The following is a 16,757-nucleotide window of genomic DNA, read 5'->3' as shown; positions in this document are numbered from 1 at the left end:
TCAACTTTTTTCAGAAAGGTAAAAGCTGTTTGAGACCTTTTCAGATAGTGATAACTGTTAAATAGGTTTACTTTGTTTTTTTTAAAAAATTATTTACTTACTTAAATTAATTAATTTGATAGTGCACAAGCTGGGGGAGCAGCAGGGAGAGGGAGAAACAGACTCTCCACTGAGCAGGGAGCCCAGTATGGAGCCCAGGACCCTGGGATTGTGACCTGAGCCGAAAGCATACGCTTAATCAATTGAGCCACCCAGGTGTCCTGAGAGGGTTAACTTTGACAGGAAGTGAAATATATGGTATTTTAGGTTATTTTTATCAAAATAACAGATTAATAAAACACAAAGCAATCTACTCTCAGTATATGAATGCCGATGTCCAATCTTCTATTACTAAATCTTCATTAAATGTGACCAATATCTTGACAAGTCAGAGTGATAATTGGTGTCCATAGTGATCCTGAGAAAGATAATGAAATATCAGATATTTCATCTGTTTTAATTTACTGTTTTTTAATTCCAGTTATTTTGAAAATTGATCATTAGTGTGATGTGGATAGTCCTCTATTAACCATAATGTTCGATTATTCAGATACCACACTGTGTGATGTTCCTTTTCTTCCCAGTATGCAGTTGTGTGTATATGCCTCATATCACTTAGAAAATTCAAAGCTCTAATTCTAATTTTACCTCTAAAAATAACATGGGGGAAAGAAAAACCCTAGTAGCTTACTTTAATCTTGAATGTATTAGTAAAGTTGTTCTGCTTACAGTGTCTAAGATATCTTATATCTCTTTTCCAAATGATAAACAGCCCTCTTGTGTTCTGCCTTTCCAAAATGAAAGTATAGCTTTTGGATTAATGGAGTACTAATAAACTTGATAATAATTTCACCTTGTGCATACTTGCTGTTTTAGGTAAGTGAACATATTATGTCGTTTAATCATTAAGACTGAAAGGTAAGTTAGGGACAAACTGGGACAAGAGGCACTTAGAATGCCTCTTGGTAAGATGGGAAATACAGAAGCAAGAACCGATTGGGAGAGAGTAGAATTATGACTATTTTTAGGCATGATGATTTTGAGATCCCAGTTACCCAGAAGAAATATCTAGTGGACCATTCACCATTTGGACAGAGATGGTCAAGGTATTGGTAAAGGTAGGTATTAGGAGAACCCATGGGTTTTTAAGAAGTCATTTAAGGAGACACAATGTTTAGATGAAAAGAAAGAAGGTCTGAGAGCAGAATTCTGGGGGAACAGCAGTGTTCATTCAAGAAAAATGAGCCCAGGGAGGAGATTGAGAAATAAGTAGCCCAGGAATAGAAAGAAAATCAGGGAAATAGTGTCATGAAACTGAGAAAGTGTTGAACCAAGGGAGTAAGTCATGCTGCAGAAGGATTCTGAGAAATAGGGACTAGGATATAATCTTTATTTTTTTATTTTTTTAAGATTTTATTTATTTGAGAGAGAGTGAGAGCGAGAGAGCATGAACATGAGCAGGGGAGGAGCAGAGGGAGAGGGAGAAGCAGACTCCCATTGAGTAGGAAGCCTGATGCAGGATCCTGGGACTCTGGGATCATGACCTGAGCTGAAGACAGCTTCTTAATTGACTGAGCCACTCAGGCGCCACCCACCCCCAACCCCCCCGCCTTTTAAAAAAAATTTTTAAAATGAACTTTCAAAACAATAATACACTTTTGTGGCAGATAGATTAGAAAACACAGTTTAGCAAAAGGGAAAAAATTAGAACTGCTTGATAGTCTACCATCCTGAGATAACCATTTTTAACATTTTGGTATGTTATCCTTTCTGACTTTTTTCTTGCTAATTCACAAAGTTTTGTGGGTTAAGATGACTTTAGACTGAGATAACTGCTGAATCAATGGGTTAATGTGTCAAAAAATTAAACATAGGGTTTCACAGATAACATATTGATGACAAAATAGAAAAACACAGTGATCACCTACTCACAAGAGTGGAGAAATAGTGCTTTTAGCATGTCCATGGAAGCTGCCTTTTCACTGTCATATCAGAGGGCTCCGCCAAACCTAGGGTGCAGAGGGGATTCCCAAAAGGCCCATACTTCCATGCCTAACATAATGCCTGGCACACATGAGGCACTCTTTCAGCAAGTAAAGGAGGCGGCCTTGGTAATAGAGTGGGGAGATTGGGTCTAATGCCAGAAAGTCCAAGCTGGAGGACAGAGGTAAAGTTTGGAAGTGATAGGCCAAGTAAAAAGAGAGGTGGAGGTTAAGCCTGAGTGAAAAGTTGACCGTTTAGATTTTAGATGGGGACCGGTTTTCGATTGTGGTGAGATCCAACAGGTATGGGAATAAGGTTTTAAAATGGAGTAAGGGGGGGGGGGGTTGTAGGAGTTGAGGTGGCTAGGGAAATTGGACTTTTCGGGTTTTGCATGAGTGATCCAACATTGAAGAAGTGGAGAACATCAGCTTCGGCCAGAGTTGTCCGTGAACTTGCAGGAGAGAGTGATTGATCAGGATGTGTGTATTTGATAAGTGACAAGGAGGAATAGAAGATGGATTTTTATCTGAGCAAAAGGGTATGTTTTAGAAAAAGGACAGTAGACACCTACAAGAAGGCTTAGAAGGTAGGTTTTAATCTGTACAAGAGGGGTTTTTTTGGTATTTAAATCAGACTGTGGAGAAAATTTGGTGACTAGCAGGAGCTGGTAGGGAAGTTTGTTTACACTGAAGCAAGGTTCCACTGGGCACAGAGGAAAGGGTAGGGAGGGAATTTGGGATGGGAGGAGGCCCCTGAGCAGAAGAGAGGATAGATGGCCATTGGCTGACAGGGTGGGAAGGAGGTTGTGTGAAAAGGAGAAAATTTGCTTCATAAACAGTATAATAGACTGAATTAGTTTATTCTGCTTAGGAGATCTAATTATTCTAACTATCTTGGCTTCATTTCTCTGATATGCAAAAAATATGGTTTCATTCCCTTTAAAAATTATTTGTATTTTAAATATGTAAGCAATGTGTGATCATTGTATTTTAGAATAAGGTTAATGAGGTAAGTAAAAAGGAGAAGGCAAACCTCAATTTCTTGAAATCTTACTACCCAGGGATATCATTTTGGCATATGTTCCTCCAGACTTTTTCAAATCTCAACATACATATGTATATTTTATTTTGGAAAATAGACCAAATAAACTGCAGTTTCCTTCAGTGTTTTTTCACATAACAATACCTAATAGACATCCTTTGTCAGAATAGGTAGATTGCTGCCATTGTTTTTAGTTGTTACAGTAATCCATTAGACAACAGCACCGTATTTATTTAATAATCTGTTGTTGGGCTTTTGAATATTTTCCAGTTTTCTGTTATAAGTAAGGCTAGAAAGAAAAAATCTTGTATGTATAACTTGGCATATTTATCTTATTACTTCCTTTGGGTAAGTTTCTAGGTTTTTTTCAAGGTCAACAGCAGTGCTTTTTGGTTTGATTTCTTTTTTGCTGCTTTTTCTCATAATTCAGCATTTGGCAGAGAAATCTTTTTGTGTTGATAATTTGGGGACATATTGAAATATACTTGGTGAACAGTGTAAAACCAATGGGCTGGGCATATACTGTTTGTTAAGTTAACAATTTACATTATTTGATAGGTATGTAATAGACTTTTTTCCCCAGGTGAGGAAGCCAAAAAAAGGGAAGCCTTTAGGTTGTCTTCTCCCAAAGGGCTTGTACATTTAAGACTGAGGCAGTGAAATTGAGATAATTATGAAAAATTGTTTAAGCTCCTAAACTAATAATGTCTTCAGAATGCATGGAAATGATTAACACAGTTTTCTTTGATTACCTTTTTTCCAGGTGATTCATGGCAGGGGACGTGGAAGGATTCTGTTCCTCCATCCATGACACCAGTGTCTCTGCTGGGTTCAGAGCACTGTATGAGGAGGGATTGCTTCTTGATGTCACTCTGGTTATTGAAGATCATCAGTTCCAGGCCCATAAAGCACTCTTGGCCACCCAGAGTGATTACTTCAGAATTATGTTTACTGCAGACATGAGGGAGCGAGATCAGGACAAAATTCATTTAAAAGGTCTAACTGCTACTGGTTTCAGCCACGTCCTTCAATTTATGTACTATGGAACTATAGAACTGAGTATGAATACTGTTCATGAGATCCTTCAGGCTGCCATGTATGTTCAACTTATAGAAGTGGTGAAGTTCTGCTGCTCTTTTCTATTAGCGAAAATCTGCTTAGAAAATTGTGCAGAAATTATGAGACTCTTAGATGATTTTGGTGTTAACATCGAGGGAGTCAGGGAGAAGTTGGACGCCTTTCTGCTAGACAACTTTGTACCACTCATGTCCAGGCCTGACTTCCTGTCTTATCTGAGCTTTGAGAAGCTCATGTCTTACTTGGATAATGATCATCTGAGCAGGTTCCCAGAGATAGAGCTGTACGAGGCTGTGCAGTCTTGGCTGCGGCATGATAGAAGACGCTGGAGACATACCGATACCATCATTCAGAACATCAGGTTTTGTTTGATGACTCCATCCAGTGTTTTTGAGAAGGTCAGTGCATTTGAAAGCAGTAGATAGGACTTATTTAGTTAAAGCAGTATGTTTTTAAGGTAAGATTCTAGGCTTGGTCAGGAGTTAAAAAGAATAGTTTATGTACAAGCAGTCTGATTTGTAATAGTTTATGTACAAGCAGTCTGATTTGTTGTAGCTTTTGCATTTAGGTTTAAGAAACACATTTTGTGGGTGAAAGATGAACCAGGTAGGTAGTAGAGTAGTTTTATTTTAAAAATACTTTTAAAGTTGGAACATAAGTATTTAACTCAAAATATTCCAAGTTTGCTTTAACTTTTCTTTCTTTTCACAGAGTAATTAAATCTGAACTGGGTCAGGCTAGCTCTATTTTTAAAAGTTAATTTAAGTAATACATGCTGAAATTAGAATTGAGAGGAGTTTCGTTAGTTTTGAATGATGTGCGTTAATGCAGTTCTGTATTCCTCTAAACTGTAGTGAGTAAACATAAAATTGCTCTTGAAAGCCAGTAGGCTCTAGTGGTGATTCTCCCCTACCCTGACCTAGTTGATTTTTTCCCCTACTCGTAAGTAGTTCTGTTTTTCTCCTCTTTCACTATGAATACTAACCGAATTTAACCATGAAAACGTTTATGTCTAAAACCATTGTTTTGGCATTTCTAACTAATAGACTATAAATCCTCTGTCTACATCAATGAAACATCCCTGTGCACATTTTACCGTGTAATAGTTCTGCTATCTGAAAAATAGTCTTTCTCCAAAACAGCCTTGGCCTTTTTGTATGCAAGCATATTTCATTTTTATATCAGAGTCTCACTTGTGGTCCTTTCGTGCTGAAAGGAGAGAAAGCAGTTTCAGTAATTGCTTAACTTAATTGGTTTCTAATCACATGGTTACCTCTGGGGCTCTGTTTACCTCTTGCATCATTTCTTCTTTCTAGAAAGCACACTTAAATCTTTGGTTCGACACCCTTCATGTTAAATAGTTCTTCAGCTTTAGTTACCACACCTGGCGATAAAAAATATAATATTTGCAAAGGGGGAGTTATTTACACCATTTGAAAAATAACACTCAGCAGCGTGGCATGTTTCCACCCCCCCCCCCAAATGCTATGGAATATCATTAACTTATACTTTTAATAGAAAACCCAATTTTACAGGATTTTATCTTTATTCTCAGAATGTACTTGATCTGGCAGAAATTATTGAAATTAAAAAATACATTTCTTAATTACTTTTTGTTGGGTGATAATCGGCTCCGCATCAACTATGTAAATCATTTGTCTGATTTGATTTTTTTTCCCTTACTATATGTTTTTATTGCTCTCTTTCCTTGGGGAATCCTGTTTTATCTTTATACATTAAATGCAAATGCTTTCCTACTACTAAAACAAAAACCCTCCAACTTCAATCTAAATGGAAGTACTGGTGAAATAGGAAATAAAACTTCTCCTTTTGTGGGACAATATGATGGATAATTGTTAGCAGTTGAGTGCAGAGCCTTTTTATATTCTAATTACCAATTCAAGGTGGTCAGTAGTGACAGTGTCTGAAATGAAAATTAATACCATTGGATAGTTTTATAAATTATATGAAGCATCACTTGTACCTTCTGATGGATTTTGTTTGCTTATAATAGCAGAGGAGGTGGTTATTAACCATTAGCCAGGTATTGGGTATCTCCTCAGAATAAAAATGTTAAGGCTTCCTTCTTGAGTTAATTTCTTAGAAAAACTTAATAAGGCTCTGGCCACAGAGAAACCGTTGTTTTTGATAATATAATGGAAATCTCTTAGTTTTATTTTAGTAATACTGGTAAGATAAATGGTAGTCCGTGATTCTGGTCTTAGCGATGTATGAGAATTAATGCTTATCAAAGGAATCTGTGGCTTCCTATTTTATTTTAATTCCAGTAGAACTAAACATATATTGTTATATTAGTTTTAGGAGGAATGTATGGCTTTCTCAATTTTGAGAAACACTATGTTAGGCAGATTTTTGAGAACTGCTCTTCATAGACCAAACTAAAATGGAAAATTGGGTTGGGAAATAATTTGAACTATTTTGTACCATACGATTTTGATCTCCCTTGAAAATAGGGCCCATCTATTTTTCCTTTACCTTTGGTATGCTGCAGGTCTCACACACAGCCATTTTAATACCTATTATATATGCATGGTGCCAGAAAGGGCACAGAAATAAAGATATGTTACATCTGGGCTGATCTCTTTAGTAAGAGAATTTACACGGGGAAAACTACAGGCAGTTTTGATTTGTGTTTTTTTTTCCTATTTGCTGAAATTTAGAAAAATGGAATATAGATAGGCACTTATTTTTAGCTTTAAATTGTTAAAAATACTTATTAGATTTTCTAAACATAAATGTCTGAAAGAATAGTGGAATGATCACCCATAAACATATACTATAGGTTACTAGAGTTATCATCTTACCACATTGGCTTTAGCAATGTAAAACCATTTGAAAGAATGTCGTGGACATATGGTACTTCATCCCTAACTACTTGAGTTAGCAGCTCATTTTCCAAGGGTGAGGAAATTCGACATAACCATAATACCATTGTTGAAATTAACAGTCATTACTTAATGTCATATGATATCCACTTCATTTTCTAATTTTTCTCACTTGTCCCCCAAGTGTCTTTTTTTTTTTTTAGCTTTTTTTTTTAGGATTTAATCAAGGTTCATACCACATATTGAGTTATTATGTCTTTGACTCTAGAACTTTCTCTCCTTTTTCTTGCTTATGATGAGGATGTTCAAGCACACAAAAAGTTGGAAGAGTAGTATAGTGGATAACTGTAGCTGTCACCTAGATTCAAGAACTGTTAACATTTTACCATATTTGCTTTATCTAGGTTTTTCTTTGCTGAATCTTCAAAAATAAGTTGCAAACATCATAATACTTCCATCCCTAAAAATTTAACATGCCTCTCCTATACAAATAAGGACTCTTTCCTACCCATGTTCAATGCCATTCCATCTAGGTAAATTAACAATATCATCTAATAGCTAGTCCATATTTGAATTCTCCCATTTCTCAGAATGCCCTAGAATCCAGTCATTATTTATGCATTACTTTTGGTTATGACTTCTGTCTAATCTTAATCTAAAACAGTCCCCTGCTTTTTTGTGTGTGTGTGAGAAAGATCAGAACACTGGTTGTCTTAGTGTGTCCCACATTCTGGATTTATCAGATTATTTCCTTGTGTTGGTGTTAACTTAGTTCCTCTTTTCCTTACGTGTCCTGTTAACAACACCTACTTTTCAGCATTGTGTTTCTTCAGGAACAGTTATAGGAAAATGTTGTAATGCCAAAGACATTTTGGCACTTATCAACTCTGATCAAACTTAGAATTTACCATTTTTTTCATTAGGCTATGTAGCCCAATCCTATGACAAAGATAATCAAGAATTTTATTCACAGTATTGTTAGATTTCTTTTAGATTCTTAAAATTTACCTCCTTACAAAAAAAACTGAGTCTTTCCATTCAATTAAATGGGATTAAAACTAGCTGAAGTCAAGAATAAAAGATTACTCATTCTAATAAAAAAATTAGTGTATATCTGTGATCCTAGAGCTGTGCTGTTCAATACGGTTACTGCTTGTGGCTATTGAATACTTGAAATGTGGCAAGTCTGAATTAAGATTTAAAAAATTAGGATGACAAAAAAGGTGTAAATATCCTCGTTACTCATTTTTATATTGATTATAGTTTGAAATGATATTTTGGGTATACTGGGTTAAATAAAATACATTATTAAAATCAACTTCACCATTTTTACTACTTTAAATGTGGCTACCAGAAAGTGTAAAATTGATCATTGGCTCACATTTGTGGCTCTTCATATTTCTGTTGCACAGCGCTGCTCTAGAAGTTCAAGGAGTGAGTTGTTCATTAGAAACTCTCTAAATATGTGTGCAGTAAACAGCCTTTCTCACATATTAAACCCTTCTCCTGGTTTCTCAGCCATTTGAGATGTTCTCTGCAGTTTAGTGTTAAATGAACTTACCTACCTACCTAACTGTTCCATAGAATGACTGATGAAGTTAACTTGAGTATAGCATCTCTGTCAGAATCCTTAACCCTGGCATCAGGAAAATAAAAAGCAAGTGAACAAAGCTTGGTGAAATAAGCCTGTGGAGACTTTAATTTTTCCTTTGGTAGTTATCAACAGATCTGAGCAGAGGCTTCATAGGGAATGGGGCATTCTGCTTCTCCTCCAAGGAATAGCCCTCCTTCATCGCAGGGACCTGAACCATGCCTTCTAGCTATGCTGAAATGCTTGGGTTTATTCTTCTGCAATATCTTTCCCCATTGTCTTCTACTTTTCTCCCCAGCTGAAAACAGACGATCTTAACTTTTGTACTGAGTACTCTATGTGACCATCACCAAGAGATCAAGACTTCCAGATTTCCTTACCAGAGTTTGTTAGAAGCAGTGAATCTACTTAAGTGAACACCTTATATATGTCACGTTGTGCATCGAGTGCTCTACACATAGGTAGATTCTGTAGGTTATCTCCATTTTATAGATATGAAAACGGGCTCAGAAAGGTTAGGAATCTTATCCCAGAATAGGTGGCACTGCTCCGAATGGAACGCAGGTCTGCTTGCTTCCCAGTTCAGGGGCTTCCTATTCACAGCCACTAGAGCAGGGAGAGACAGGACCCTGAGGGGCAGAAGCTAACACTTACCCTGTGGCCCAGCTTGGGTCATTTTGAAGTTGTTGAATATAGAGTCAGGAAAGTCCCAGTGTGTTTGTGTGAATAAAATAGCCTGAGACATTTAATGGTACTGAAAAAAGGTACAAGGTGTAGGAAAACTTTCATATGTGCAAGCATGATTCTGGGATTTCAATGTATAATCAAAGAAAGCTGAAAAGAAATTTAAGTATCTCCTTTTAATACTAGCTGTTGAAGAGTTCTCATGATTCCTTTTGTCTATAGTGGATTCCCAGTTTTAAATCTAGACTTCATTTTCAGTTTTTACTTACACACATGTCTTTGGCATGTTTTTTTTCCCCTAGCTCTGAGGGTCTTTTTGCATCTGTTAACAGAGATAATGCCTGACATTTGTCCCTTTAATTTCAGTGATGTGAAGATTTAAATAGTTTAAACCTTGCTTTCTGTGGTCTTTTGGTTTTTAAAAAACAATTACTGCTTTATTAAAAACATTTTATGAAGTAAATTTGGCAAAATACGTATTATACTTTTTTGTAGCAAAATTGTTAAATTATTCATTAAAATACCTGTATGTTGATTCTCTAGTACAGTGACACTTTAATATTTTTGAACCCAGGGAATCTTTAGTATCATAAATATGTATAAGGTAAGAGCATGCCAATGATTCCCTTAGAAATTATATTAATCATAATATCTTCCAATTTTTCAAAAGGAAAGAAACTCTCAGTCCTGTAAAGATTAAAAACACATTTGTTCAGCTTATAATTAGGCTTTTACGGTTGATTTTTCATTGGCTGTTTAGTAAAGGAGCAGAATATAAACATGTATTCTGCTTTATTCCTAATGTTTTATAAACTACCTCCTGATATTCAGACTCCCTAATGTGCTTTTTTCTTCATGTAATAAATGTAATTCATCATATTCCCCCAAACTTGGATTTATGTAACTTTTAAAGAACAAAGCTAATGTTTTAGTTAGAAAAAAGTTCTCTTTTACTGAGAATATATTTGGATTTAACAAACCATATCTGCGTTTTATGAAAACTTTTTATATTTACAACTTTGAGATAATATTGATAGTCTGCTGAAAAAAAAGACAGCTTTCTTATTAGTAGAAATTGATCCTAGGATCAGAATTTAAAAAGCTTCAGAAGAACTTACTAGTACTTTTTTTAAAAAGGTTTTTTATTTTACTTAAGGTGCAGAATTTGTGGCTTTAAAAGCTACACGTTAAAATGGGGATAATGTGTCATGCTCACCTTGAAATGGAAAGAATTCAAGGATTACGAATTTAAGTGTCCAAGTATACCTTGGATACTTAACAACATTAGTAGCTCTCAGAACTGGTCTTCACAAAACACTGATAAACTTCCAAATATTTTCTCTGTTAGCATAGTTGATTTAGATAGCATTAACAGTGGACTTGAGGGCATTGATTATCCTTAATGTCATGCTCGGATGATGTGATATCCAGGTTAATTGAGGTACAGACCACTTGTAATGAGCAATATCATATGGGTAAGGACACATTTATGTAAAGTGTAGGTGCCATATACCCTCCAGAATTCCTTTACTGTGACATGTTTTGACTAATCTAGCAGTTGAGTGAGCCAAAATTTCTGTCCAGCAACCAGACCATTATTACCTGTAGTGTACCACAGTTTAGTGGAAAACTCAAAAAATTTATTTCTAGTGACTTCAACTACAGCCAGACAAATGTAGAGGAAAAAAGATTTGCTTCTAGCCCTCACAGAAGTACATGAGAAACAAGCAGTGCTGTGTTTGATGATACAAAATTTTTACTAAACCAGTAACCTAGATTTCAAATGTGAAATTTAGAGTTCCTAATAAGTTTGAGTTTTTGAAAAAGTTTAAAATTCCCTTCATATATTAAATAGTACTTAACCAGCTGTAAACTTGAAATTGCTTAAATTAACAATCAGCTCACTTGCCCCTTGGAGCGAAAGCACAGAGATGAGCAGTTTTTCGGGTAGAAACTAGGTCAATAGGTTAAGCGGACTTTTGCATTTCACTTAGTGTCTTTTTCTGCATCCATCTGCTTTTTGCCAACCTCCTCCCCAGCCCTGTGGACTTGTATGATTGTAATTAACACATGCACAGTTCTTTAAAAAGCACTCAAAGTGTCTTTCTCTTCAAGTCTTCTATCTTCTACATACAGAAGCAGAGTGCTCTTGTTTTCTGCTTTTGAACTTGGGTTCATTGCAGGTTCCTGGAGGGTGCAGTAATTCAGGGTGTTGACTGGTGTTAGATCCCCTGGGAGAGTGTGGTACGAGGTGTATAAAGCAGGCAGGAACCTACTGAAAATGAGAGTTTACAAATTCAGTCTTGCTGATTTTTCTCTTAAATAAAATAAATGAGAAATGAAAAGCCTAGAATTGGAAATTAACCATGAAGTAAAAGTGAAGGAAGAGATGGAGTGCAAATAGCTATATTGACTTGTAAAAGGAGAAAATTTTTTTTAATGAACGAAGGAGAAACCAAATGATAAGCAGACATCAAACAAGATCAGAGATGTCAGAAAATGGAGACAAGGTTAGGAGCAGGAAAGGAACAAGGGCAAATACTGAGATTTTAGGCTTTAAAGTTTTAATTCTCAAATTTAATATTTACTTAGAAAATGTTTCATGTGTCATAGGTAAGCCTTGATCATTCAGAAGTTAGTTTTAGGATTAAAACTTTTTGGCTTTATTTCTGTTTTAAAATATTTACATAATTGAGAGTATTTCCATAAATAGGAAAAATTCTAGAATGTAGTGCTATCTAAATATTACTATAATCAGATAATATGGTCTTAAGCGGCTTTTTAGAAATCACATCATTTTCTACCTTTTAGGCTTGTGCACGCACACTTGCTTAATTTCTAGTGGTGTTCTCTGACCATTGCACTGAAATTGGAAGGAAATTAGACTTTCTGAGCATACTTATTTTTGAACTACATATTTTTCACTCTAGAGAAGTTGAAGGGATAGAGCTAACCAAATTGTGCTGAAACTCAGATAGAGTATTATCTTAATGAGGGTCTACCTCATCCCCATTTATACTGGTTACTTCTGAAGTTCTTTTCGGTAATTTAGACTGTTGCCTGCTTGAAGGAGAGAGGATAGGTAAATCCTTATTAAAATTTGTCTTTACTGTTTGGTATTTGACTGCAATTACAGTATTAGAGGATTTGTGCTTGGCAGGAACTGATTTTTTTTATAGCCTTATCCTTGGTCATTAACTTGGTTTTTCAGGACAAAGGGATTAATTAAAGGTATTTTGCACCTAGCTTTTTTGTGCTGATTGTAACATAAATGAGTAGAAGCTTCAGTTCTGAGCATGATTTTATAAATAGACTTCTCATACCAGGATGGATGCTTTTGTAATACAGTACATAAAGACTGCTCCACATTTTGCTGAATATCAAAATAATACTAAATGTAGCTTTGGTTCCCAAGGGTATAATTTGTTTTAGTAACTGCTTTGTTTCTGGATATTTCTTTTGAACAGATTGGATCATGGAGAGGGAATGATAAAACTGATAGCCAGCACTCCATCTTCCTTCCACTAGACACCTTATATTCATCATTCTGAAATTTAGGTTAGCATTTTTTGGTTGTAGAAAGGGCCAGAGGTGTCTTCATCCAGCTGATTCCTTTTATAAGGAGAAAATATGAAACCAGAGGCTTGTCCATAGTCACACAGTGACTTGGGGACAATGTCAAGCCTAAGACCTGGGTTCTTTAGTTAAGGAATTACTCCAGTTACCAGTGGCCACCTCCCACCCCCACTGATGAATAATAAAAGACAAGGGTTGTTTTTGGTTTTTAGTTTATACTGGGCATTTAAAATACATTTCCAAAGGTGAAATAGATAATATCTGAAATTGGCTGGCTAAAGACCTAAAAGAAGTTTAGATAGTAGCCATTTATTTTTTTTAATTTTATTTTTCAGTAATTTCTGCACTCAGCATGAGGCTCAAACTTACAACCCCGAGATCAAGAGTCACATGCTCTACTGGCTGAACCAGCCAGGCACCCTAGACTGCAGCCAGTTTTAGTAGCTTTTTTAAGTTGCAGATTTTTAATCAAATAAGGGTAATAAGCTCTGTGAAAATGCCTGTTTTAGATACATTGCTGTTTATGTTTTAATTGTCAAAATTAAGAGTGGTATATACAAATTACCTTTAAAAGTTAAAATTTTAATGGATTATGTAACGTTTTGACAGCAGAGGGAAAAACATGGAATTTTTGCCCAGTGGTAATGGCTAGCTATTATTTCTTCAACTTACTATATATGTACAGGAACCACATTCAAAATTAATAATTTCTCACATTTTCTCCTTTATATGCATACACACAATTACATTAAATTAAAAGAAAATCATAGGAAGAAATGGCCAATTTAAGATTTTCAGATCACTGTTTTTAAGAGGTAACTTTTTTGTAATATGATTTTTAAGTATTGAAGTAAGAAAAGTGATAATATATTCTAAGTGTTAAAACAAGACAGCTTTTTTAATCCTATGAAAGGATAAGGAAAGTAGTTCTTTAGAACGTGAAAGAAATGTCATTTTTCTCCATATCTTGCCTTTGGAAACACCTGATCTATAGATAATCTGTTATGTGAGGAGTGAATGTTGGGAGAAATGCTCTCTCTACAAAAAGATGAGCCACATGTTTCTCTTTTGATAGCTCCCTTTGTTAATGCATTTAAATGACTCCATTCACATAGGTTTTAGCCCTATGCTTTTTGTTTTAAAGCAGAGTATATCTGTAATTACTTTGTCCAGGATTATCAAAGAGGCATTAATTCCCCATTTCTATCATGAAAGAAGAAACTAATTATGCTTATTGATATTGTGTGGTTTTAGAGGAAAATTGTAGCTCTGGGAAAAGGACAAGGTAGATCTAGAACTTCTAGCTGTGGCAGGGGTTAGGAGCTAAAGTTCTTTGGTTAGAAGACGTTTTACTGTATAATCGATTATCTCAAAGGCACAACTTTCATTATTGAGGGCCTACAGGTAGAATATGCTGGATAAAGATAGGTAGCTGTTATGTGGATTTTAACAGAGTTGAAGTAACTTTTTAAACTTTGGAACTCGAGTTTCTAAGGAACACAGTTGAATGAATGGAGATGAGAAAAAAGGAACCTGAAGATTGGATAGAAAATGAGAGACAGGAAAATCACTGTAAGAAGCAGTTAAGCTGACTCAATTTGATGGGATCTGTAAGAGCCTGGGTTTGGAAGGTGGAAGGCTGTCACAGGCCATTATGCCTCGTCCTCACGTGATGCCAGAACCCCTCTCCTGTGCTCCTGATCCACAGTCACACTTGGATTACCTCCACTGGCAAGATTGCTCACTGGCTCCAGAGATAGACAGTCCTGACTTGGGGAAAATATGTATCCATACCCTTCTTACTATAGTCCTTGTAAAAAAAGCCAAATACAGACCTATATAGAACCTGAAAGGGGGCAAGTCCCCCAAAAGCTCACTGGTAACTGTTGTACGGGTAGACATATGTTTTCCTCTGAATATACTGCCAACTGTATAAAACAGTCCATTTTTACTTTTTGAGAATATTATATATACTCTTAGGCAGTTTTTATCATTTGACATTTTGAACATCTGTGTTAGTGCATGTGGATTAGCCTCATTCTTTTTAATGACTGCATATGGTAAAGATTGTAGACCAGCCGAAGATCTTCCTTCTTCCACTTACTGGTCCTAAAAACAGTTGCTATCTTTCTCCAGAGTCTTCTCTTGAATTTGAACATTCCTCATCAGTTTTACCATTTTTCCTATGGTTTGGATCCCTCTATTGTCTTTGGGATGTGGTCCACTTAGTGATATCTAATTTGTAGCAATGGAACTCAGCCCTCTTAGCTGTGGTTTCACCAAATGGAGAGGGTGGGATTGTCTAGTTTAATTCAGTCCACGTTGTTACTCTGCCATATTACATTGTTAGTTCGTGTTGAGGATAGTCAGTTGTAGCTTTACATTTGGAGTTCACAGATCCCTGGAGCATTTGATAAAAGCTGTGGACTTCTCATCGTCTCACCTTACCCCCCCACCCCCACCCCCGGATGCATTAAAACAATTATTGCTGCAGTTTCAGGTGGTTCGTGGGTCCCTGGTGTTTCTCTTTATGATTAGATTTGTTAATTACTTTGCCAAAGTCATAGGTTCTCTCATTCTCTACCAGTTCTGTTACATCCTCAAACATTACACTGGAAATGGTCAAGTCTTGCCATTGCTGGGTGAGTCATGCTGCCTCCCAGCGTGTAGTGCTCTTATCGCAACTGGCATGTTTTTTGTTTTTGTTTTTGTTTTTGTTTTAACAATCCAGGATCAGCCTCAGGCTAACCAGTCTGTAGTTTGGAAGTCTGATTTATAGTACTTTCCCATTCTTCATGATTCCACACAGATTACAGAAAACAATTAAGCAGCTTTATCTGTGAAGCCTCTCAGGATTCCAGGATGTGATTTTGAGATCAAATGACTAACTTGGTGAGAATATCTATCTAGTTTTTCTTTTCTTTTTCCTCAGCCATCTTGGATTTAAGTTTCTTCTTGTCATTGTGTTTGATCTTTAGATTAGAAAGAATAAAACATTCTTAGCCAAGAATGGAAATAAAATAGAAGGCTATTGGTCTTTGTTAATATTACATTAACCACCCCATCCAGGAGGGGCTTTACTTTTGCCTCTACTCTTTTTCACTTTAACCTCTAAGACACCATTTGTTCATTATCTGGCACTTTGTTAAGTCACAGTTCATCCTGAGGCTTTAGCCTTGTTCACGGTATTTTTAAAGCTCCGTTTCACCCTTTGTAATACTTATTTTATGTGCCTGTTTTTTTTTTTTTTACCATCTGTCGTAAGTGGTTTTTTAACATCTGAATTCCAGAAAGCTCTCTGTGCAGCACATCAGATTTTTTAGATACTTTCCCCTTTTCTTCCCCTCATCAGTGTGTTTTGCAATTATGCAGTCAGCATTATGCTTTTGAGAGCCTCCAAGCCTTCTTGAGCTTCTTTACACAGTTTCCGATCTTGGAATTGATCCTAATTTTCCTTTAAAAAACTTGAAATCTGCCTATCCAATATGTGCAGCATTCCCCTTCCTTTCTCAATCTCCAAATGACATGGCTGCTTTCTGTAAAGCTTCCTCCTCCTTGCATCTTACCGATCATGTTTTATTGGGCAGGATTAGGTCCAGAGTAAGTTTTCTCTCATTTTTCCTCTCATTTCTGAAAGGCTGAATTTTTACACAGACCAAAAACACATCATCAAATGCATTGACTTAAGCTGACTGACATTCCACAGATGTCCACTGGTCAGTAATAGTAGCTCATAATAGCTGTTATTTGTTGTATACTGCCATGTGACAGGCACCATATTGTCCTTTTCACATAGATTATCTTGCTTGTCTCCTACCTTAGGGTTATGAGGCATAGGTGCTATTATTGTTTTCCCAGTAATACAGATGAGGAAATGGGTATAAGGATGTTGAGTTACTTGCCCAAGATCCCACAACTTG

At 36.0% G+C, this 16,757-nt stretch overlaps 1 protein-coding gene across 1 annotated transcript in view; it reads left to right on the top strand.

Moving 5' to 3' along the window:
* The window catches only part of KLHL15 (kelch like family member 15), a 34,976-nt gene that overhangs the window by 9,752 nt on the left and 8,467 nt on the right, over nt 1-16,757 (top strand). Inside the window, exon 2 of the mRNA XM_041741427.1 lies at nt 3,827-4,538. Within this exon, the coding sequence (XP_041597361.1) occupies nt 3,834-4,538 (705 nt within the window). The 5' untranslated portion in view covers nt 3,827-3,833. The remainder of the gene's footprint in view (nt 1-3,826; nt 4,539-16,757) is intronic.

Source organism: Vulpes lagopus, chromosome X (assembly GCF_018345385.1).
Source record: "Vulpes lagopus strain Blue_001 chromosome X, ASM1834538v1, whole genome shotgun sequence".
Lineage (NCBI taxonomy): Eukaryota > Metazoa > Chordata > Mammalia > Carnivora > Canidae > Vulpes > Vulpes lagopus.
Note: the sequence above shows the minus strand (reverse complement) of the source record. Positions and strands in the feature narration are given on the sequence as shown.